Source organism: Cavia porcellus, unplaced genomic scaffold (genome assembly GCF_034190915.1).
Source record: "Cavia porcellus strain 051 isolate PalLab524CR breed Dunkin Hartley unplaced genomic scaffold, mCavPor4.1 scaffold_31, whole genome shotgun sequence".
Taxonomy (NCBI): domain Eukaryota; kingdom Metazoa; phylum Chordata; class Mammalia; order Rodentia; family Caviidae; genus Cavia; species Cavia porcellus.
Genome location: NW_026947514.1, coordinates 40384087 through 40410224, shown reverse-complemented (window position 1 = coordinate 40410224; position 26138 = coordinate 40384087). Strand labels below are relative to the sequence as shown.

The following is a 26138-nucleotide window of genomic DNA, read 5'->3' as shown; positions in this document are numbered from 1 at the left end:
GCTGACTGCCAGGAAGCCCAGAATTGAATGTGAATGTATTGCAAAATCTCTATTAATCCTAATAGTTGTCATGTGTGTTTTTTGTTCTTTTGATCCTGTTTTATGTCTTTTACTTACCCTTTTTTTCCATTGTCATGTCTTTGTAGAAAAAGGAAGGATATAAATACATGTACATTTTTAGAAGTAAATAATATGTGACAGAACTGACATTGAAATTTACAAGTGTTCTCTCTCTGAAAGTGATCTTTTTACTGTAACTTCATTTTAAGTTGCCATTCATATTGTTGGACTTTTTTTCTGGTTTGTTTTTTTAAAAATTAAGATTTACTATCTCACATAAGTAGAAAATGGATTATACTGTTTTTGTGCGTCAGAACTCTATTTCTAAAGCTGCATCCTTCAAAACACTGGCCAATTTGCATCATCACTGTTTTAAAACTGTAAATCTTTCTCTTTAACATTTTCACACTTTTGAATGCTTTATTCACTTCTTTTGGATTTCAGTTTTGAAACACTTTAGTAAATGACTATATTAGAGAACAACTAAAACATCTTTAAAGCTTAGTGTTGCAAAGTAACTAAGAGAAAATTGTTGTGATAAGTAACTTTACTATTTTAGAGCAGCTTATTTCTAAATATAGTTACAAATGTAGTGCTATTTTTTTTCTGTGAGATCTACATGATACTGATGTACCTTTATTTTAGGATTTGATGTACTGTAATTTCCGTTAAAATCTATTAAGTGTCCTTATTTTCTGGATTATTAATGTGTTCAATATATCTGTGAAATATAAGCTTTCATAAAGATTTTTAAAAAGAAACTATATTCATTATATTCAAATCTCAAAATTGTTATTAAAAATAAGATATAATGCTTATATTGGACTTTAAGGATGCATGTATATTTTTCATAGAATAAACTTACATTTTTAAATCTATGGCTGTTAAAAGTTGGAAGCTGTATGTTAACATTTAATGATCTTGTCAGGGGAATATGATTGACACAATTAAGTTGTCTTGCATTTGAGTTACATAATTGATATGGGATGTGAGTAAGATCTTAATTCAGACCATATGATACTGTTGCTCCATTCCATCCGAGAATGAAATTAAAGCAACTTATAAATAAATCTGGTTTTCATTAAAAATGGAAAAAACATCTGCATGCCAAAGCATTTTCAATAGAGCTAAGGATTTATACTCTATATTTCATATTTGGAACATTTTTATCATATAGGATTAAATCCACAGATCAAACAAGTTTTCTAGGAAGTATAAAACTTTTACCCTAATTCTTTTGGCTTACAGAGAATGTGTCTTTAGATCACAGTAGGAAAACAGGAGTCTTGTTAGATAATTCTTTTTCCCCTCTTAAGAAAAATTTTAAGGTTAGTACTTTTCTGAGCTCTTGGTTTACAAGATGAGGTTTATTTAACATGTACTTTTTAAGATTTCTTTTTACTCTTTTGTGTTTTTCAGACTAAGAATCTATTTTGTAAGTTTAATCACTTCTGTTCCCTGGAAAATAGCCATTGCCAAACACAGTTCAGTTGGATGTAATATGCACATAAAATCTAAACTACCTTTACCATGCATTGCTGTGTTGGCCTGTATTACTAATGAATGAAAGGTAAAAGAAAGCATGTTATCTATAATTGGCTTTATTAACATATATTACTAAGGATCAGAAATTATTAATAACCACTGATAGCAAAAGCAAAGACAAAAATTACATTTTACAAGAAAATCCCGTAAAAATGTAACTTAAGAATATAAAGTTCAGGCCAGTAGAGTATAAGCTTGAAATAAATGAGGCATTATCTAAAATATACTTTAAACCTAAAGTGACCATTGAAGTGTGAGAGAATAGTTCCATTACTACTGTCAAGATCACGGGCCTGATTGCTTATTTTATAGACATGTGAAATGAAGCTGCAGAGACAGATGCTCTCGAACTCTCTTACATCTCTAACATTCTGTAACTCTGTGATTCTAAGTTACTTTTGGGAGGAGATAAAGGTATCTTCAGATCCACAGTTCCATGTGAGTCTAGTGGACATACATGAATGGTGATCCAAAGTAGCATAAAGGACCTCTGTTCATAGTGTTTCTAAAAATGTTCATTCAATCTTATGCAAAAGAAAAAAGAGGCCTGATCCTGGGATTAACATGCTCCGTTTTGTGCAACTTTACCTCTGTGTTGTTTTGTTTTGTTTTTCCTTTTTAAAGAGTAAAGTTGGTTTTTATAATAATTTTTATCTTATTTATTTCAGTACAAGCTGAAATATAACCTCCTGACAGATATTTAAATATATAGTATAGTATTGTTACCTAGCAGGGAACTGACAGATGGAGTCTGCTTTGGTGCTCCCTTGGACCTATTTTCTCCTGGCACTGCAACTGTCTGGGTCTGATATTGGGTCCCAGAAGGAAAGCCTTTTCAGACATGGAGCCCTGGGCTTTATGCCAGCTTCAGAAATGTAGTTGCCAGGTGTTCCTCAGTGAGAGATATTCTGATGTTCTGACTTGTTTCTTGCTCAAAAGTGACAAGAACATAGATGTGCTGTATTTTTGGTCTTAATACTCTCTGTATTCCAGAAGCTAGGGACATGTGCAGTTGGAGAGAGCATAGTTTTTGGTCCTGAGAGTTATAACCCACGTGCTTACCTTATAGCTTCTTGCACATGCATTTCTGAAAGACTTGAATTAGGGGTAAAGAAAGGAAAGGTGTAATCATGGTGCTGCTTCTGCTGCTCTTTGTCTTGTTTTCTTAAGGAAGTTGTTGGAACCCAATAGAAATGATTCATGGTGCACTGGAGAGAACTTCTCACTAACCACAGTGTAGATGATGTATACTGAGCCCTAAGGACCATGGTAGAAGCCAAGGAGTGAATCTCATGTCGAGTAAAATCCCTTAGGAGACATTGGCTACCTGTTGAAAGTAACACTGGTTGCATTATTACAAAGTGAAAATAATGACTCATCTACCAAGTGATTTAAAAAAGCAATCTCTGTTGGTCTTTGATCCTCTCAGCTCTCCTCTTAGCATGAATTTTATTGTTTTACTGTGGTACACAAATAGACATACATACGTATACACACATACATGCATGCATGCTTTAGAGTAAAAATATGACCACTACTTACAGAAAATTTACAAAAAGAAAACAATAGCAAATACTGTATCATCTAACCTAATCTTTGTTCTTCTATTTTGAATTTTTCCCAACTTTTGAAAACAGAGAAGTTATATATTTTGTATTTATGTCATTAACATTTTCCGTTTTATCTTTTTAAAAAATTATGTAACATTCCATTGAAAATGCTATTATTGACCCAAATATTTTTTATTGTTAGATACATAATTTTCTATTCAGCTTCTTATTAGTAAAAGTGTTATAAGTAGTTTTTTTCTATTTTAGATAGTTTTCTTAGATTACCATTGCATTTTTATTGCTCTTGCTACATCTTGTCATTGTTTTTCCAATAGAGAATACTAATTGACAAGATCACTAGAAACTTATGCTGGGCCAATTATGCAGCATCCTTAAATACTATATTTTAATCATTTTTCTCAGTTAATTTCAACAATCTCATACCTTTAGTTAGCACCAGTGATTAGATTTTTCTTCATATATATTTACTACTTATATATCTTTCATGAATTGTTTCTTTTTTCCAGTCAAATCTATTAAGGTCTTGAGTAGTTAATAAATGTTTACACATGTATTTCATACTAAAAAATATGTATACATGTATGTGCAATCAAGGAGAAAATGAAAATCGCTCATATTGCTACCACATAGCAGTATCCACTTTTGCTATTTTAAGTACTGCATATCCTTCTAACTTTTTAAAAAATGTACATGCATGTTTTGTTTTGTGGTCCTGGGGATTAAACCCAAGGCTGCTGCACACTAGGTAAGTGCTCTATCACTGAGATACTTCTGGTGCTTTCCACCCACACTTTCTTTTTTCTGGAGACAGAAATTTGCTAAGTTGCCAAAGCTGACCTCACGCTAGCACTCCTCCAGCCTCAGCCTCCTGAGTAGCTGGGATTACAGCATTTGCCACCACACCTAGTGGTGGTTTTTGTTTTTCATATTTTTTAAAAGAGCAAACACATAATCACACTGCTAACTATCCTTTTTTTTTTTTTTTTCTCAGTATTCTAATGTCTTTACATGAAATGTTTTTTTGGTTTTTTGTCTTTTTCCTTTTTATCGGTACCAGGGATTGAACTCACAACTGCCTGCTTGCAAGGCAGGCGCTTATTCCGCTGAGCTAAATCTCCAACCCCGAAATGTTTAATATTTTTAAATCTAGTAACTCATGCCCATTTCCCTTTCCTAAAAACTTGGAAAAGTATAGAAAACTGCAAAGAAAAAAAATAACCTATTATTCTACTCTCCAGAGACAATGGCTAGCATCAATACGTCATAGTTTTGGGTTTTTGTTTGTTTGTTTGTTTTTGGGTTTTTTTGGTACTAGGAATCAAACACCCTCATGCTTGCCAGACAGGTGCTAAGCTAAATCCCCAGCCCCCATCATAGTTCCTTTCCATTTTTAATGCATCTGTGTTTTTCCTCAAAGCAGTACACATTAAACAAACAAATACCTGTGATGTTTGCTGAATGTTCAATATATTGGCATTTCAAAATTGCCATGATATTTGCAGTTTGTTTACAGTTTTCACTATTTTTAATGTTTCAGTTAAACATCTTTTTTACAAAAATTTTTGTTCTTATTGTTGATTATTTTTTCCTTTTTGATACTCGGGGTTGAACTCATGACCTCATGCCTGCCAGGCAGGCGCCTGTGCTGCTGAGCTAAATCCCCAGCACTATTTCCTTATTTCTAACAGTTTCTTATAAGCATTAAAGGACATAATTGTTTGAAGGATCTCAATATCTATTGCCAAATGGCTTCCCATAAAAATAATTACATAGTTTGTATCTTCACCAATGTTTTGCAAACGTCATCTCTGCTTATCAATGCTATTTCATTTGTAAAGTATTATTTTGAAAGTTGAAAAATGCATCTCATTGTTTTGATACATTTCCTAAATGTGAATCATTAAAGAGAATTATGGGACTCCATAAGTACGACTTTAACAAAAGAAAGCCGGTATTTCCTCATGGGTGACAGTGATGTTTGTAATATGTGCATGTGTGAATTAGAAAAAACGCTGGTGTCCTGTGCCTAAAACAGAGCATTTTTCTACTAGGTCTTGGTTTCTTGATGGACAAACACTGTTAATAATTATTTGTGTTGGCATTGTGTTCCCTCTTGCACTTCTTCCCAAAATAGGTAAGTCTTTGTAGGAAAACACTTATTCAGAAAAAAGAGAAATACTAAGAGGCTTTTAAATTTCACTGTACCACATTTGTAGCAGAAGAGTGGTGGTCGTGAATAATTCTAAACGTGGCCTTATTTTAGGTTGTTCAGCCTTCAGCCCTGCCTAGTTAGCCTATTACTTGGTTTGCAGTAGTATTTTGTCTGCCCCACTAAAATAAAATCTTTACAGCAGAACATTAAAGAGCAGCCGTTCCTTACAGTGTACCATTAGAGGTAAGCCAGTTCCAATTCTGCTGTACAGAGCTACATAAATGATCTGTGACAGATAGCTGGAATGTTGTTATTCTGAGCCCTAAGCCCCAGATACGAAGCACTGTAATAGAAAACATGCCCAAGATGTATAGCTTTAGTTGTATGTTAGGATCACTTTCCTTATAAATTGCTTTTTATTTTACTGTTATTTTACAGGCTTTCTTGGCTACACAAGTAGTTTATCATTTTTCTTTATGGTGTTCTTTGCTCTTGTGGTAAGTTTAAAATGTAATACATTGTTTATCTCCTTACTACAATTGGACTTGTGTTAAATGACTTTTTTCTTTTAACTGTTCTACAATGGAAGAGGTAGCCCATTTTATTTCCCTGTGTTATTTAAAAGCACTTTTATTCACAAAAAAATCATCATTTTGTTCCTGCATCATGTCCTGTCCTAAAAAGGCTTCACTGGAGCCACATTTTCAATTCAGCATCTCTTGCCAGTAACTGGAGAGGGAAGTACACCAGTTTTGTTTGTTAAAGCCCTGGAATAGAAATCTTTGCATAGGAATACCTGTTTATTTCTGTACAATATTATGCAAAGAATCAGTTGGGCTGTGGTCTGTCAAGTCAGTTTGAGACTAGTCATCTAAATTTGGAAACTGTGTTCTATTAATGAAACCTTGGTTTCTGATACTTGACCAGATCTAATAAAAATTGGGGACTTGAATACTCCCATCTGCTGTAGCTACTCAACATAGTCGCATTCTCATAAAAACAGTACTGGGAATAATTATTTTTGTTCACATGTGGGGTATATTTTTTTAATTAGTTCATTTTTATTGCAACATGAAATATGATAAATTTAACTTATCGTGATACTTACAATATAAAGATAAAAGAGAACTAGAATTTTTGCTTTCCTTTTAGTTCTAAAGCAGATCTTAACATTCTAAAGATGGCACTTTTGTTAATTTTTTTAAAAACCTGTTTTTCTTTACATAGCAGTGTATTACATAGCCAGTGTCTAAATGTGAAAAGAAATAGGATTAAACATTTTTAACTTGCCAAGAGTGTGCATATCCAAATAGCCTTTTCACAGGCTTTGTTAAACTCTCCCTCATTATTAAATGAATGAGAGAAAAATGCCACGTATAAGAACAAGATAACATATCACTGGTTAAGTCATACTAGCTAAATATCAAACCTGTCAATACAGGATGTATTGCATTTCACTTAGGTTCTACTGTTTGCTGACACACAGGGACAAAACAACTTTAAATTCCTCAAACAGAGCGGAAGTGACTAACTCCACTGTACCTAAGTGGTCATAGTATTCTGTTGGACACACTTAAAGCTGGAAATATTTAACTATTTATGTTGAATCAGTTGCTAAATTACTAACATTAAAATTATTCCTCCCCCTATTTCTTACTTGCATCTTACAAAATGAATATGAACTTTTTAGGTTCCATTCATCCTAAGTTGATTGTTGAGAAGCTTTTACATGGTTAGGAGTATCCTGTGCAGCAAATGAGAATCAGTGTAGGTACCATACCAAATTTTTTCCTCACAGATAATTGGCAGCCCAAGCATTGCTTAGGTAGGAGTAATTCAGTTTTCATAGGCCCTAGCATAAAACAGGTGAAATATATTGATATAATGTGTCTACTGTAGTTTTCATTTCTGTTATGGCAGATATTCTTTAATGCAATACAGATTTCAACTATAGCAGTCATATGGAAATAATACGCTTATTCTGCAGTTATTGTAATGCTTTACAAACCATCCTCTCAGATTTTTACCTGTGAACAGTTTAAATTTAGTCAATGGCAGGAAAAAGAAAAGTATTCTAGACTGTTGTTTATTGCTTTTTTATTGACATATTTTTATAATCTATAAGTGATAGGTTTTAAAATACATAATGGTTAGGAAAATAAAATGTGTATATGTTAACAGCTTTGAGGTAGTCAGTTTTTCATTGATTACTTTTGTCATTATGTGTTTATAAATCTGTATATTTGTATTTTTAAGAATCCAGAGAACTATTATTTTCTTAATTATATTCTTCAAATAATACAAATTAAAATCTGTACTCTATTTGTTCTCCCAGATACTGTTTATTAAAAAATTAGCATTTCCCTTTCTAAAATATCTAAAATTTCATAAATTGATGGATTTGCTTTTTATGGGGGGGTGTAAATTTACCCTTTTTTTGTTCCACTTTAGAAACATGCATTGACATTCCAGAAGTTTGTCTTAGATCAATATTTTAAATAATAGTTTAGTAAGTCAGTAATCAAAATAGAGGATTGTTTAAGTGGGTTTTGGTCAGAAGCTTTTCTTCTGCTGAGAGCTGTGTTAGACATGACAGGTGTGGAAATCCTGTGTGAACACTGCGAGCTGTCATCTGCAACCACTTGCCCCACCATACAGACGTGGGATAGAGACAAATGTTTGTACAGGACTTAGCTGAGGTAACTGAATTTATATAATTTAAAGCTTGGCTGCTTACAAATTTTTCTAATTAATGAAATGATAATATATTTTGGAATATTGTTTGAAAATATTTTTATTTGAAAATTTAGAAATAAGAACTGGTGAAATAATTTTGTTCGTTTTTGGTCTTTTTGAGACAGTTTTGCTATGCAGTTCAGGGTGGCCTCAAACTCACTTTTAGCCCAGGCTGGCCTTGGACTTACATATCCTCCTGCCTTGGCCTCCTGAGTGCTGGATTACAGGCGTGCACCACCACACTGATGCTCTGGTAAAATAAATGAATAGCTTGCAAATACCATTTTTCAAGGTAATTGGTTTAAAAAATAGTTACCTGGTACCCATAAATAGCTGTCCATGAAATGTGAGAAGCCGGATGTGGAGCAGTGTCAGCAGGACTCCAGAGAGACCAAGGGCCATTCTCCTCCAGCTTCTTCTTGAACCTATCTTCTTTTCTTAAAAAAAAATTTCAGAAACAAACACTATGCTTCTGATCTTTTTCTTCTTGGTAAATTGGTCATTGCAGTTTGTGGGGAGTTTTTTAGTACATGCTTGTAATACATAATGATTACATCTCTTAATCCTTTTTTTTTTTTCCAGCCTCTATCCCTCCCTACTCCCCACCTGGCATTCTCCTTTGCATTTGCAAAAGCTCTATTTCCATTTTATTTCCCGATTGTTTTTCCATCTCTCCCCAATCTCTTTTGAAGATTTGTAGATCTCCCTACTTCCCATTATCTTTCATTTTGCTTTTTATTTACAGTGTGGGTTTCTCACATTAGAGAAGCCATGAGATATTTAAGCTTGTGTGTCTGATTTATTTCTCTTACTATTATGATCACGAGGTGTATCCATTTAACTACAAATGCCTTAAGTTTATCTTTCTTGAAGGCAGAGTTCATTTGTATAAAAACTTAGCAGAAATATCATAGCAGCATGCCCACTGTACCCTTAAAACATCTTTTTTAATGAAATTTTCAATTGAGTGGGTCTTTAGTTCACTCATTAACTTAGCCCCAAAAGTGTTTTGTTTAGAATTGTTTTACCACTTAGCAACATTTTGACTGAATTTGCTAAAATCCAAAACTAAATAAACACCAAATAGGAATAAGAATAGTGGGGCTGGGGATTTAGCTCTGTGGCATAAGCACCTTCCTTCCAAGTGTGCAGTTGTGAGTTTGATCCTTGATACCAATAAAAACGAAAAAGACAAAAAAAAAAAAAAAGAATAAGAATAGTGTTTACCAACTCATTTCCCACAAAGGACAAATATTTCCTTTATTATCATCTTTGTATGCTGTGATTTAGCCAGGAGTAAAAAGTAATTGTGTGCTTAAAACCCTGGCAACAGTGGTAATGTTGACACCCTACAACTCTAGGTCTTAGAACAGGATGCCACAATAGTAAAATGCTGAAACCTTTTCATTGAGTATTTCTGGGAAACAGCATCCCTCTGGATTTCTCTTAATTTTATAAAATGTATTTTTATCAGCTGACATTCCCTAGCTATGTGCTTGTATTATAGCCAGCTTTCTCCAGATTTACTAAAAGTAACAGAAACCTGGAAAAGTAAGGAGGGGGAAGGACTTACTCATCAGAAATCCCCGAAGTCTCCTTTTACCGAGGCTCTACTTATTTCTGCCTGTAACTTTTCCCCAAACTGCTGTTAATATTTCTGTCTGCTGTTGATACAAATAATCGTTTCATACTGTTGTCAGTAAACACAGCTTTTTGAGCTGCAATTTTTAAAAAATACCTCGATGTCATTGGAGTTGTGAAAGTTGATGGGACAGAACAGTCTGTTAGAGGGAAGATCCCAACTAAACAGATGTGAAGCACCACATACCCTGTCCCTCCTAGCACAGGCCCTGAGCCCATGACCTGGTAAGTGATGACCCCATTGTAACCAAGAATATCATATTAGCCAACAGTCTTCTAGCATCTTATTTGAAATGGTTTAGATTTGTTAAAACATTAACCTATTTGAAATCACTTCCTTATGAATTTTATTAGAAATAGTGCTAAAAAAAAATCTGATTCTGATTGTGTTTATTCTTACAGATAATAATTAAAAAATGGTCTATCCCTTGTCCTCTGACATTAAGTTATATAGAAGAATTCTTCCAGGTAATAGCTTTTGTTTATGTTTTTTACTTTTAATCTAAAAAGGAAAAGAGAGGCAAATGAATGATTTTTTCCTAACTGATAAAAAAGTAAAAGTAATAGCTAAATTGCATTTTGGAACTTTGTTTGGAAATATAATCTGATTTGAAAGCCTAGTAATAATTAGTTCACTGTTTTTGTTGCTGTATTCTGACTTTTAATAGCTGTTGGTTTCTCTTTTTCCCCCTCAATACTCTTAAACAGATTTCAAATGCTACAGATGATTGTAAACCAAAGCTCTTTCATTTCTCCAAAGAGGTGTGTAAGTTATTAACAGATACTTTTGGTTGATTTTTCACATTTCAAGTTTTAAGAGATTTGTGTAACAGAGTCTCTTAGGTCTTTGTACCTGTAACTAATTAATTTTCATGAAAGTGCTAAGTATAGGGTTGCCTACCAGAAGAATAATATTATTTAATGCAGGGTGGCCCATTATGAAACAGGCACTTTTTTTTTTCTTTTTTGCACGCTTTAAAATAGAGCCTGTTTTAAATGGGTCTCTGCCTAAAAGAACAGATTTACCGAATGTCTGGTCTGGCCAATAAGGTCTTCTGTGGATACAGACTTCCTGTTGCCCTCTGGACTTGTAAAGCTAAATAGCCAATTACATCAGTAACTCTTCCCCTGTGAGTAGAACTTTGGTCTGCAGCTAAACCACTTGAACACGGGACCAGGGATAGAGCACCGCCAAAGTCTTTTCAGACCAGTGTTTGAAAACTGAAATTCATGATGCCTGGAGCAGAGACTAGAAGCCCAAGTCCCCTCTCCTTGTCTGAGAACCTCAGGGCACTGGAAATTTCTGCTTCTACCTCTTGTAGAAGAGTACAAAAAGTCTTTCCTATTTCTGTAGATTTCTTCCTCAATACTTTCTACTTCTGCTGACGTGCCATTTTGTAGGTCCCAGATGCTAGAAACTCTCTCTTGTGTCCACTGCTGAAGAATATTAATGTGGTTACTCCTCCATGCAGAATTTTCCTTTTTATCCCTTGAAAAATGCCTCTTTGGCCCCACAAGGGAAGTTACCACATCTTTCACATGGCAAAGCCCTCCATCTTCCCTAAGATCTAGGTAGGGTAATTCACAGGCCAGGAAATTGAGCAATATGTGAAGCTAAGAATTTGTGGATTAAACTCATTCCCCAGAACAAAGCATTATAACTTCTCTCCTCCCATTATCTTAGAAGTCTGGCCATTAGAGCACAAGAAAGGTCTTTAGCTGGGCCTTCTTTTGCTAAAGAGCCTAAAGCTAGTCAAGAGAAAATATTTTTAGAGCAGAAAAAAGAAGGTAAATCCCTACCATCCACGGGGTAAAGTATTTTCATTTAGAAGGCAATTTTTTTTTTTTGGCTTTTACAGCTTCCACTGGATCTTGTAGGTATTCTAATAATAAAAACAAAAGAAAGCTTATGTGTTATGTGGAATCTTAAGGAGTTTTTAGTTCTAAAATAAATGATGTTCATTCTCCCTGAAAGAGCTCGTGGTCAGAGATGCTCCCAGTGCAAAGATATGATTAATATTTTTAGTATTCCATTGGATTGAGTTAGTAAAGGCAAGTTCAAAAACATTATAGATTATTGCTACTTAGGGTAGTAAGATGTGTTTAAATTATGTATACTTTAGGAAAAACCCAAATTATTTTTATCTTAAATAATGTGTAGTGGGGATTGTAGTAAAGCAGTATGGTATAGGAAGCAAGCTAAAAGTTATTCTGGCCTGTATAGGCAAACCAATTATCAAGTAGAATATTTGTGGGTGGCCATAAGTCCATAAGTATATCTCTTTTTTAAAAAAGTATTATAAAGAGATGATTCATGAAAGATAAGATACATTAAATAAATTTGATATTTTGAAAAATATGCACTAAACTTGTTGTCAAGTATAATAGTGGTGTCATAGACAAGCGTTTAATGTCTTAAATTTTTTTTCAGAGTGCTTATGCTATCCCAACTATGGCTTTTTCATTTCTCTGCCATACCTCAGTCTTGCCCATATACTGCGAGCTTCAAAGGTACTGTGGGATCCTGAGAAACTCCACATGTCTTAAGTGTGTCTTTTTATCTTGTAGGGCTTTTAGATTAAATGACATTCTTGTTTATTAATCATTTCCTCTCATCACTGTATTCTGTTAGTGCAAAACAAGAGTGAATTCCATCCAAACTGAAAATGTTTCCTGGAAATACAATCTTCATGTACTAATTTCAAATTGTGAATTATAATATATAGTTCTTGGATCTTGAATTGGATCTTCAGTGTCTGAGAAATCCTCTTAACTAGCTTGGAAGATACTTGTTCTGTAGAATTCAATTCATGAATTCCATATATGCCGATTTTGTCTTTTAGCCCTTCAAAGAGAAGAATGCAGAATGTAACCAACACAGCAATTGCTTTAAGTTTTCTCATTTATTTTATAGCTGCACTTTTTGGGTACCTTGCTTTTTATGGTAAGTATATTCTTTTAATTATAATTGGCAAAATAAATCATTATGCAAATAATTACATTTCTGACTACTGTCCTGACTTGGTATGTCACTTTATTCAGGCCACAGGATTATAGTGCAGTGTTGTGGTGGCCCTGGGACCTTAAAAAATGTATTTTTCTTTTTAGTGGTGAATCAGCTGTGTATGGTTGCACACATCTATAACACTGGTTGTCTGAGGGGCTGAAGTTGGAGGATGAGAAGTTCTGCCCAGCCTGGGCAGCTTGCTGACCAGGGGAGACCAGTCTCAAAGTAAAAAAGACTGGGAATGTAGCTCAGTGTGAAGTCCCTAGATTAGACCCTTAGTACTGCAAAAAACAAAATAAAACGTAAATTTAGTTTAAGACTAATGACTTCATATGAAACTATTTTCTGAAACACCTAAGTAAAACTTGAAATTGAGAATCATTCATATTTTTCTACAAAATAATGTTTTTGAGTTTTTAAAATTCTGTATTTGATATACTAGACACTAGGAAGTTTAGGGTTGGGAGAGTAAATCATCTTATTGCAGAAGAACAAATTGAAAAGGGAAGAGTTGTGCACTGAACTCTAGTCACCTCCTTAGGTGCCAGGCACCTCTCTTCCTTCACACTTAGGTATCACAGAATTCATCAGATGTGTATTCTATGATGCACCATGACCTCTCTTACTAATTCTCTTAAGATACTTTTGAATCCATAATACAAGTACAAAATTCCTTTTTTTACAGGAAAAATTCCCTGTTTATCATGCTGTTTTTCTTTTTTGAATTTTTTTTCTTTTCATAAAAACTTCAGGAAAAAATAAAGTTTGAAAGTCTAGAACAAGAAAAAATCATAAGCTCTCCTTTAATTTGTAGACTTCAATTTGCAAACAAGCATACTATAACCCAAGTTACATTCAGTTTGTCGAATTCCAGATAGAGTTTTAAGTTTATGAAGACTTCGATAACAACTCTACGACCAGATAGCTCTTTCTGCTGGAGTGACACTTAGCTGTCGTGACTCATTTCCTGGGTGATGGCCTCGTGTGCGTGTTTCAGCACCCACATGACTGGCAGTGGCACTTATCTCCCGGAGTTTCCCTAAGTCTGACAAGTTGTTGGACAGCATCTGCTTGCACTGTTACATTTCCTAATTCCTTTGGGAAGAATATGGATTTTGAAGTCCAGCAAATCTGGGTCACATAACTTCTATACTCTTGTCTATGACCTCAAATAAATTACTTCATCCTCATTTCCTCATCTGTGATATGAGGTGTAACTGCATATGGTTGTACTGAGGCAGAAATGAGTTACATGTAAAATAGCTGCTGTAGTACCTGGAACATAACAGCCCTTCCCAAATGAGAGCTGCTGCTAGTACTGTGTTACTGTTATCATCACCAATATTGTTGCATAAGTTCAAAAACTTGTTATAGTTTTAAATAAAACTATAAGTGTTTAGTATGTGCTATATTACCATTGAGTTTTTAGTGTGTGAGAAAATTGGAATTGCCTTCTGTAGTCCTTCTTTGCTATCTCTGTGTTATTTCGGCAGTGTAATAGACTATTCCATTAGTCTAAATCCACTCTTACATTTTTATACTGATCTAGAGGTGCAGTAGAGTGCGGTGTATATCATCAAGAAAAGCATTTCCATTGTGAGCATGGTGCCATGCTGGACACACTAAAAAGAAAGTAAAACACATTATCAAACTTTTTTGATCATCACTGATAAAATTCTTGAAATATATAGGTTCTATTTTTATTGTTGGGTTCATTAATTTTTATATAGACCTAAGTCACTCAGATTTTTCTGTCTTAATAAGCTAATATAGCCATGCCTCTTGTAATTCAGACAGACATAGTACAGCGAACTTTTACTTAAAATTTTACTATTAAAATTGTCACCTGGCACAAATACTACTGGTCATCACTTACCTGAAATTTTTGGGACCAGAAAGTGTTTCACAATTTTGGAAATTTTAGAACATTTGCAGAGACATTACATTCAAAATGTTTTGGATTTTGGAACATTTTAGATTTTCAATTTTCAGATTAGAGATACTTGAACTATGTTATCAGGAATCTTCAATATTGAGGAAAAGTCCAAAAATACCTCTCTCTTCTTGTGAATAAGTAGAACCACCTGGAAAAACCTAATATCCAGAGTGACTGCAGAATAGTCACATAAAGCATCAGGTACTTCGGAGCTGTATTATGCTGTGAGAAAGCTTGGACTGAAAGGGATATGGAGTAGGAATGGATGGCTGCTAATACGTTTGTTGAGCTAACATTTAAGTAAATGTCAGATGCTTTTATATGCGTTGCTGATTTAATCCTTAGAACAACTCCACAAGGTGAGTATGAGTTAATTAAAATCAAGCTGTTAGGCTCATACCTGCAGCCAATTACTACGGGAATTAAGACTTAAATCCTGTTTTGTCTCCCTCCAAATCCAATGCGTTTTTTACCATACTGCCTCCTAAAAAGTTATACTTTGTTACACTATACCTGTTAATGCCATTCAAATTTCTTTCATTCCCAAGCTTTTATTATAATAAATGTTTTACTTAAGCTCCTGGCATATCTCTTTATCTACCCATTCATCCAGCATTATTGTTGCTTAAATATACAAGTTAAAGTTTTACCATATAAATTAAATGTTTCCTAGGTAATAATTTGCCTTGTTAACAACTAAATCTGTTATGTTCTTGACTAATCCTTTCCAATTCTTCACAGTACCCATATTTTATATAATGGAGAAATCCCCATCTTGGAAAAGTCCTGTAGGGGTAGGTAGATGATAAAGAGCTATACAGACAGAACAAAAAGAAAGTCATCCCTTTTCCAAAGACAGACAATGCAGAGGTTGATTTGCTCTTAATGATTTTCTATAAGCAGAAAAAAATCTTATGTCTTTCTATCAGGATAGCAGTGGGTCTCTTTCATATGGTAAAAATTTGTTGATTGAGCCTGAGATCTTATCAAAAAAGCTAGCTGGAAATGAAAGCTTCCTGGAAATGAAAGCTTCCCTTTTTTTTTTTGATAAGCAACTGAAGACAACAGGGATAAAGTGTCCTTGTAGTATTAAAGGCAAGTTTCCTGAATGCTAATTCACGTTCTTTCTGATAATCTTTGTAAACGTCATCCCTCGTTTGACAGGGTGCACTGAACAGGACAGCATGGCTCTTGACTTCAGAGGCTGCATGTATAACTTGCAGCAGTCACATTTGGGTCCTTCCTGAGATTTGTAGAGATTAGTCTGCATCTAGAGAAGTGTGTTGTACTGTATCCCTTACATGTGGTAAGGATCAGTTCAAAACACAAGATGACTGGCTCAGAAGAAAGGTTTTTATCCTGGGAAAGTGGAAAGTAGACCTGTGCCACGTATCTTGATTTTGTAATTTCAATATTCAAGCTTCTGGAATTGCTTGACATCCTTTTATCCAGAGCTCCCAGGGCTTAGTTAATAATCTAATTTTTGTCAGATTAAAGGACCTATAAATATGTACCTCGATTAATAATACTGGCTCTAATTATAGATGTTAAAGCATTATGTGGTAAGGAAGAGAAAAATGTTCCTCTAGTGAGGAGGCCAGTGCCCAAATGTTGCATAATAACTAGGACAGTTTAAAGTCTACAAAGTTGTTAAGCGTTAATAACTTACTTTATGATTCAGAAAGTGGAAATAAAGTAGCTTGCCATGGATCTCCAAAGACACAGTAGTTCACAGATTTGGAAATAGAATCCAGATTTCTGGGCTCTTTTTCAGTCCCTTATTTAGTCCATTTGCCTCATATTGTGTAAATTTTATCTGTAATACTCCAAGTGATTCATTTCTCTCCTATTTCTATTATCACATCTGGTTCAGATTTTTATTACCTCTCAGTGATTATGACAGTAACCTTATGCTTTCATCCCTCTTGGGGGATTTTCTTTCTAGTCCATACTGTCCACCAATGTACACTGGCTCATTAACCCTAGAGGTCAGTGATGGTGAACCTTCTAGAGCTTTCAGTGATAGCAAACAGCCTGCTGGGGCATGCTGCTAGAGGTCAATGTATTGTCCCCATTTTAAATATGGAAGAACTGAGATTCAGAAGTTGGTAATAAGAGTTGGGATTCGAACACTGCTCTGTGGTCTCAGTTTAGAATCTTAATCTTTTTTTTAGACTTTGTGTCACTTAGGTGCATTTATGTCTGTACACTTTCCATTATCTTTGTATATATTCATCTTATCTCCCCATTAAATGTTGAAATATATCTTGAAAACAGATACATTTGCTTTTTTTAAATTCCCCCTCTGAGCATCCTTTCAAAAAACATACTCTCAAACTGGAGTGCCCCTCGGGCTGCAGTTACAGTGTTCTTGAACACTGTTACTCTTTTAAGTTGGCCATTTGCCTAACACTTCTTTCTCTCTCATGGAAAATGCAGGCACAGGTAACATATCATTGAAGCTGGTAAAATGCGCAGAGCTTTAAGATTCTAAAATATTGTGTTGAGACAGACGTATCAGCATGAGCAGTGAAATGTTCTGGATGCACAGCTCTACTAACTCTCCCTTTTCATGTTGTAGGACCTCAGACACGTTATTTAGGCCTACAAATTGTGACTCTGACTACCCATCATATATTGTTATCACAGGAACCACATTCACCAAGCATGTGAGAACTCTGCAAATAAGTGGAGGGATTCAAACCCTCAGATTACAGAGAAGTTCTAAAGAGGTCTTTTAAAAACACTCTCTCATTGTCATAATTTTGGGGATTCTGCCTTTTCTGGTTTCTAATTTTATGGAAAGGGGAACAAAGAATTGTCTGTTTCAAGAACATATTTATGTTATGTCTTTGTGTTTCATAGTATAGTGAATCGGCCAGAGATGTATTTGGATCATGGGAATCCACGCCTACAGAAATCTATTAGAGCAATGGAAAATAATATTGCTATCAATGACATCTTAGTACAGAGTTCATAATCTGGTCCTTATTATTGTTTTTTTATTTACAGACAAAGTAGAGTCGGAATTACTACAAGGTTATAGTAAATACTTGCCACATGATGTTGTTGTCATGGCTGTGAAGTTATGCATCCTCTTCGCTGTGCTTTTGACAGTCCCTCTAATCCACTTCCCTGTAAGTATGTTTAAAAGTTTCGTTACTTAGTGTAGCAGGACTCCCTAATATGGCAGCACTAATTCTTTGCAGACTAGAACCTATGAATCACATGGAGGCTTGTATATCTTATTCATTTGTTAAGTAATTGATCAAAGACCTCATACTTGCATACTGCCCCATGAAAGCACAAAAATAACAGTGAACCACTAAGCTAATTTGTGCTTTTGGAGAGTTAGTTTAGATTTACGCTCTCCGCAGCATTGTTTCCAATTTAGAGACTGTAGTTCTAAAGTTTTGGAAGTTTATGTATTCTGCTTTCAAAAGAATGTGCAGGAGGAGGAGAAATTCACTCTGCAGAAAATAAGTTCTACTGGCTTATTGTAGATTTATTTTCACATAGCCATGCTAGTTTAATCTTAGTCAAGATGTTTTACTTGCTCTAGAATTATAATTTATTTCAGGCAGAACAAACTTTTGTTCTGCATCTAGTTGCTGTACATAAAATCTTAACAATTTCTGAGAAGACGGAAACAAGGTCTCAGGTCTAAGTGCTTCTGTGTGAATGTTGTGAATCTCTTACTGTGAGGGTGGTTGCTTGTTTGGGTTTTTAAATGGGACCCTTAAGACTTTTCCCCCAACCTAAGCCAACTGCAGTGCCACCATTGCAGCAGGGACCAGGTGAATGTGTGTGGATGTGGCCTCAGCACTGGAAGTGTAGTGACCTATAACATATTTACGTGCTGTGAAACGACAATATAAAATAAAATAGTAAATGGTATTTCTTTCCCATGGCATGACTTTTTCTGTTTTAGATCATTTGTTTTTCTGTTGAACATAATGAAAATGATTCTTTGATATTTCATCACACAGTGTTATTGTTGGTAATTTTCAAAGTTACACAATGTAAACTGGGCAGGGTGGTACATGCCTGTAATCCCAGCACTCAGGAGGCTGAGGCAGGAGGATCCTTGAGTTTGAGAACAGTGAGCCCAAGGCCAGCCTGAACTGCATAATGAGATACTGTCTCAAAAAGACAGGAAAAAAATGTTACAACATAAAAAATTGCCAATGAAATTTTTTTCTTAAATCAAAGCAAAATATTTTGTATGAAGCTCATATGAAAAAGCTTATGTATACAAACAGTTTATATATGTAAACACTTTATAATATTAGATTATGTTGTATTTTTGGAATCTATATAGTTTGACATATAAGAATATCATGGTTACTGTACATGTGTTTCTCTAAGCAAATGTTTTACCTTTGATATTTCCCCTTTGCTTGAATGTTTTTCTTTTTCCTTCAAACAGGCCAGAAAAGCTTTAATGATGATATTTTTCTCCAATTTTCCATTCTCATGGATTCGCCACACTTTGATCACTCTAGCACTCAATATTATTATTGTTTTACTTGCAATATATGTTCCTGACATTAGAAATGTATTCGGTGTAATTGGTGAGTTTTTCATTTTAAAAAAATTAACATAATAAAATGAATAAAATTATTAAAGTACCTCACATCTGAATCCAACAATATCTTCCTTTTCTTCCCTCCAACTTACAGGTGCCAGTACATCAACATGTTTGATTTTTGTATTCCCAGGACTGTTTTATCTTAAACTTAGCAGAGAGGATTTTCTCTCATGGAAAAAACTCGGGGTAGATTCTTTTTGTTTCTTTTAAGACTTGTATTCTAAGAAATGAGTTGTCATTTTAAGTTATTTTACTTATGTCAGAAAATTAATATATCTTAAAATATAAAATATATTATTGAGAAGGGAAATTGATTTTTCTTTTTCTTTTTCTTTTTTCTTTTCTCCCATAGGCTTTTGTTTTGCTCATCTCCGGAATCTTGGTTGGGAATTTTACTTTAGCGCTTGTCATTTTTGATTGGATCAAGAAATGAAAGAAATATTTTCCTACTTATGAGGAATAATTTACCTCTATAAGCAAGAAAGAATAATTCTAGAAGACACCTTGGATGAAAACTGTATTTTAATGAAAGTCATTAACAGAACAGAAGAAAATGACAATATGTTAGGGAAAGCAAAAATGTAGTAGTTTTAATCAAAATAAATTCAAGATATTTGTAAATATACTGAGTTGGTCTTTAATAGGGGCTTTAAAAAATTAAAAGACTTTACTCTTTTGAGTAGTTTTGTGTTTTCAGATATATTGAGCAGAAGATACAGAGAATTCCCTGTACTGCACCCTCAACATACCTAGCCTCTCCTGTTAGCAATGTCTTTTGCTAGTCTATTCCATTCTTTACACTTGATAGCTCATACTGGAACACTGTAAATAAGTCCAGAGCTGACAGTAGCATTCATTCTTGGTACCTCTGATCTTTTTTACTGGCTCCCTGCTTTGCCTTTTCTAGAGTAGTGTATGATTGGGATCATGAAGAAGATAGGGCAAGGGTCAGCAGATTAGGTTAGGGACCGGAGTACTCGGGTACAAGCCTCATGGAGCATAGAGGGCAAAGGCCTAATTGGAACACAGAGGACAAAGAGTTAACAAAGTTTGCTTTCCTGACCTTGGAGGCCCAGCAACAGTGGGAACAGCATACTTTCATTTTTGCACACCCAACAAGTTTGAAGGCTCCTGCCAATGACAAACTGCCCTTTTCAGGTGCATGGCTGCATGTGAGCCCCTAGATTTAGGCCCCTCAGCGTTTCCTCCCTGGGAGCCCCTCTCCGCTAGCAAGAGCTTTTCTTTGTTCTTCATAATAAACCATACCCTATTCTTTGCCCACTGCTATTCATGGACTTTTTCATGGTCCACAGGATGAGAACCTGGAGGAATAAATTGGCTTACAGTAGTCATGTATCATCTTCAGACTGGCTTCTTTCACTCGACAGTGTACAGTTTGCAGTCTATTCCATGTCTTTTTTGTGATTTGACAGTGTGTTTCTTTTCAGCATGCAATGTTTTTCCTCTATATGGTTGTACTACAGTTTGTTTATCCATTTACTTGTTAAAGACCTTTTGATTTTTTTTCCAAATTTTAGTAATTATGAGTAGAGATGCTATAAATATTCACGTGCAGATTCTTATGTGAACATGTTTTTCAACTTTTGGGGTAAATACCCAGGAGCACTTGTACATTGTATAGCAAAAATATGTATTTTGTAAAAATAAGCCTATAGTTTTAGTTTTAGTTGTTGGCCAACAGCAAATGCAAGTTCCTGTTATCCCACATCTTCACCAGCATTTGCTTTTGTCAGTGTTTTGAATTGTTGCCATTTTACTAGGTATGTGCTGGTACCTCATTTCAGTTTGTGATTTCCTGGTGACATGATGTTGGACAATATATTGAGTCAATCATTTGTTTAGCGAAGGTAATACCTTTATATACCACATTGATGGTTGGCTTATGGGTTAATGTCAATATTTATCACTAATAACAAAACTGTGAGATTATTATTCTGCTTGATATTTTGCCCTGCTCCTAAATTTTGTCCAAAAACTTTTGGAAATTTTCTCTGGTGTTCATTATAAGATTCCCCACTGTTGCTTACTAAATGGATTTGGAAGTTCTCTCTGCTTTTCAGTTTGACATTAAATCATGAAATTCTTCTTAGCAAACATTCAAAAATATTGATTTACTTTTTTGTACTGAGGTTGCAAATTATTGCAGTTTTCCCACTGAAATGGCTAATCTCTATTGGCAGTCAGAAGGTAGGATTTTTGTGCCATGAGTGTTCTATGTAAAGGACCACATGGTTAGCTTAAGTGTATCAGTAAAATGTAACCCATCCACTTGTAGAGTAGAGAGTTACAGGCACAGTGCTAATTTGCATGTATGGAAATGCATGCTTTTACAGGTACCCTTTTGCCTCCCACTAAGGCAGTGGACTGAAAGTTGACAACTTTGGTAGCTTAAGAACAGTATGGTATAGTGTGAAAAGCCCAAGGTTTTGGGTTTTTTTGTTTGTTTGTCTTTTTTTTTCAGTACCGGGGATCGAACTCACGACTGCCTGCTTGCAAGGCAGGCACTTATGCCACTGAGCTAAATCCCCAGCCCCAAGCCCAAGGTTTTGAATTAGAAAGTTTTGGATTCTGATCTCGATGAAAGGCATACCTCTTTAAGCCTTCTGTTTCCAGACCTGTAGAGTGGAGTTAATACTTATACAGGGTCATGTCAAAAGGATTAAATGGCCTTCTATAGGTTATATGCAGACCAAAATAGGTTTTCTTAATAGCTCTTTCTCTGATTCTTTATCAGAGCCAGTAAAGTGAAATTACTTTCAACCAAGAACGTGAAAACTTATCTTTGGTTCTTTTCATCATCTATTTTGCACAACCACTCTCTTCAGAATCATTCTCCAGCCTTCACTCACAAGGAGCTGGCCTCAAAGCATTATTGTTGGTGCATCCCCACAGTTCTCACCCACATGTACCCTCCTGCCTCATCCAGGGGCACATCCGGACCAAGCCTCCCATGGGGCCTCCGTGCAACTTCAGGTCCAATGTAGCCGATCGTATTGATGGGCTGTTACTCACACCATCTTTTTCTTGTATGAAATTATGGATCCAAATATACATAGGTGTTCAGATGCTTACATAACCCTAACTTCAGCAATACCAAAATAACCCTAAGTCTACGGCAGATATAAGGGTGCCCCTGGGGCTAATGTTAAGTGTGACAAGAGCTGGGCATCAGTTAATGCATTTGTCACCTGCTCCTGCTCCTTAGAGGTTTGACCAAGGAGACAGATAACCTGTGGAACACTCAGCATAAAACTTAGTTAATGTCAAGAAAGACTATGTGTGGTGATGTTTCCTTTCATTTTACTTGAATGTTCCACCTTACTAAATTGCCTGTTTGGAGTCCCAGCATTCTCTTGGAATTTGGAAGAAGTTACTGAGATGGCCTGCAAGAGTCCCTGGGATTACCAGAAAGCCTTGCTTGAGTGCCCCTCATGTTTTTCTGGGAAATATGGGCTTCTTCTTATGGGCTTACTGTTCATAATTTATTAGGTAATAACTGTTTAAAATAAAACTAAAACACAAAATACACTTTTCTAACATTTGAAGACTTGCTCAAATTAAAAGACAAAATGCCAAGACTAAATTACTTTCATATGTAGAGAGTGAATGTTTAAAGATTGTACTTTTTTTTTTTTAGCAGAATGTTTACACTTGAGCTTAGAATTGAGATGGTTAAAACAAGCCTTTGAAGTTAACACTCCATTAAGATGAATGGAGGTAATTCACACCTCTGCTGGTGCTGTATTATTTTATCCTGGCTGTGGAGAAAACAGGACAGCAGTAGGTTGATTTACTGTGTGAAGGACCTTTAAACACTTTAGGTCTGGAAATCTTTGTTGTACCCCCTCTCCTTTCAATCTATAAGCAGCATCTGAAATGTGCCACAATTTAGATATAGAAAGTACTCCTGGTTCTCTATCTGGCAGTTCTGTCTGGTTTTTGATGGACAGAGTCACTGTATCAACCCAACTTCTCTGACTTTGTTTGATCCTATACTGGATCAAATCATAGTATTCAGTAAACTTCACCTTAGCACTCAAAATCACCAATGAAATATAAGGAGAAATCATGTTCATGTAAATTTTATATGTGTGTGTGTGTGTGTGTGTGTGTGTTTTTCTTTTTATCAGTACCGGGGATCGAATTCACGATCGCCTGCTTGCAAGGCAGGTGCTTATGCCGCTGAGCTAAATCTCCAGCCCCAAATTTTATATGTGTTTTTAATGAGTTATGAACTAACGTGCTTCTCTGGTAAAAACATTTTATATTTGCAAAATCTTGTGTTTTGTTTTGTTTTTTTACCGGTACCAGGGATCGAACTCATGACCACCCACTTGCAAGGCAGGCACTTCTGCCACTGAGCTAAATCCCCAGCAAAATCTTGTGTTCTCATTTGCCTGCCTTTGAAGCATCTACCTTGAAGAACTTTCCCATATTCCCAGGACAGTGAAGTAAGCAGAGATCATTAAGGACTCATTTCTTTCTCAATGTGTTCTTTGTATTTGTTCTACAGTATTTTGGATTTGAAATATTTTCCACTCATCGGAAGACCTACAGCCATCTGACCCTAAAAGAATATTTTAGAGCCTGGGAATAAAGTTATCTTAGTACAGATAAATTGGTGAACGTTGTGTGAGACTTTGAAAGGTCTCTTTAGTGTGAACAGATTTTTCTCTTGTTTCTCTGTCCTGTGCAAGATCCAGTTACTTCATAATCTATGAGTAGCTGGGTGTGGAGTGTATTTCTGCTCTGGGCTGTCAGCAGCACTGACATTGCCAGTACACTCTATGGAGACAAAAGTTAGATGCTAGAAACAAAGCTACTCCAACTGAGTTAATATGACCACCTTTCTTGGCATGTTGACTGTATTCTGTGACTGCGTTAGAATTAGCTCGGAGTTAAGCTTGCGTTGCTGTCTCCACATTTGTCTGCGGTTTTGGCTGTCACAACATTTGACCTTAGCATGTCTTAGGACATTCAGAATATTGAGAAGTTTGCTTTTCTAATTTAAATGCCTGATTTATTCATTCTACCAGTGTTTCCTATAGTCTTTTTATAATGAGGTAGGAGAATACAATGTGGTGGGATATGAGTAAAGATGTATTGGTTTCTTCACTGCAGTCGGTCCTTTTTCTTTGCTTTTGTTTCTCCTGACAATTTGATAGTGTTCCTGTGATGATAATGTTCTGTGCCTTTGCTCACACGGCTGTCAGTCAGGCAGAGCAATTGTGAAAAGCAGGAAGACTCATCTTGGCTGATAGCCAGGTAGGCAGGCGGGAGAGAGCTTCAGTTAACCTCTGGGACAAAGTGGGGGGGGGGGAGAAAGACCAGTTGCCAGGCGTGGGGGTTGGGGCCGCGGCTGAAAACACATTGTAACATGGATGCTATGAAGGGAAGAAAGACATGTTTTTCTCACTTGTTTGAATGTATGTATACAATGGGCTAATGCATAACACAGGCAGAGGTGGGCTAATTCATTCAGCAAATACTTACTGAGCACATATGTCCTTAGGTTTGCAAAGCTACACAAGACAAACATCTTGTCTGAGAACAGCTCAATCATAACTTTGATATTCCTGATTTAACCTCATCAAATGGATTTCATAAGTGAAAACTGCTTAAAAAATTAAGCCAGACTTGACTTCTGTTCAAATCTCAACTCCTCACTCCTCTTTCATAATTTAATCCACTAAGCTCATTGAGCTTTTTCAGTATTTGAGTTTTCTTTCAACCAGGGAAAATAAGCTTTATTTCTTCAAATTAGATTGTGTGATGTTTGGGGAAAATATGAGTAAGCTGTTAAACACTGATTATATATACACCTTTATTGCTTGACTGTTCTTCAAATCATACGGATTCCAAGCATATATCTGTTCCATCTCCTCAGTCTGCTTTGGCCCCTTAAGTAGGAGCCTGATCAGAAAACAATATTCTAGGGGCTGAAGCTGGAGCCAGAATGCCTGCCTAGAATGAGCCAGGCCCAGGAAAAGGAAGGAAGGAAGGAGGAAAGCAGTAAACAGTATTTTAGAATAGCCACTCCACTTATTTCAATATTAATGTATTCTCCAGAAAAGTAATTTCTATTGGTTTGTAATATTACCAACACTTCTGACTTTATATCAGCTTTTTTAGCAATAACATGTTTTTGGAACATAGAGTATGTGGTCCACAAAAGCTCCAGGCCTTATTCAAGAGAATGATTAAATTCCTAGGACACTGTACTTGTGCTATTCATTTAAATTTTTAAATATGAAAGGATATACATCCATGGGGTATTTTAGATCATAAATGTCCCCAAAAGTCATATGTTAAAGGCTTAGTCTCAGTAGTGCCCTGGGATTTGGTGGAAATTGTAATGAGGTAGGGTCTAGTGCGAGGTCTGGGGACATGCATGGTAATTTACCCTCAAGAGGCCAAGAAATAGTCCTGTGCAGCGTATATATGCATAAGCTTATGCATCCCCTTTAATACATATATTTAAATAGACACTGCAAGTCTCAAAGTCTTGTTTATTTGTATGTTGTCTGTTTGCACTAGGATGAAGGTTTCATAAGAAATAAGTGTTCCATCACTGAGTTCTCTGTGCCTTGTTCTCCAGAGTGACTTAATATTATTTGTCAAATGAATACATAAGGAAGCTAACAGACTATCTGGTCTTTTCAGCATCCTACCCGTGTACACCTTCACCTCTGCATACACACTGAGAACGTCCTCATTGCTTTATTCCTACCCAAATGCTCGCACTTCTTCAAGACCCAGTTTAAACCGTACCTGTGTGAACACTTTACCTCTACTCCCGTTACAACCTTTATGATTATTTTGATACATTTCATTAGTACCGTATAACATCTATTTTTTCGATATGTTGCTTTTGTAAT

At 35.5% G+C, this 26138-nt stretch overlaps 1 protein-coding gene across 1 annotated transcript in view; it reads left to right on the top strand.

The window, feature by feature from the left end:
* Slc38a6 (solute carrier family 38 member 6) overlaps positions 1-19860 on the top strand; it is a 54974-nt gene extending 35114 nt beyond the window's left edge. Inside the window, exons 7-16 of the mRNA XM_003472499.5 lie at positions 5228-5310; positions 5767-5825; positions 10108-10173; positions 10414-10467; positions 12137-12216; positions 12549-12649; positions 17661-17785; positions 19078-19222; positions 19331-19425; positions 19592-19860. Of these exons, the coding sequence (XP_003472547.2) occupies positions 5228-5310; positions 5767-5825; positions 10108-10173; positions 10414-10467; positions 12137-12216; positions 12549-12649; positions 17661-17785; positions 19078-19222; positions 19331-19425; positions 19592-19672 (889 nt within the window). The 3' untranslated portion in view covers positions 19673-19860. The remainder of the gene's footprint in view (positions 1-5227; positions 5311-5766; positions 5826-10107; positions 10174-10413; positions 10468-12136; positions 12217-12548; positions 12650-17660; positions 17786-19077; positions 19223-19330; positions 19426-19591) is intronic.
* The last annotated feature ends 6278 nt before the right edge of the window (positions 19861-26138 follow it).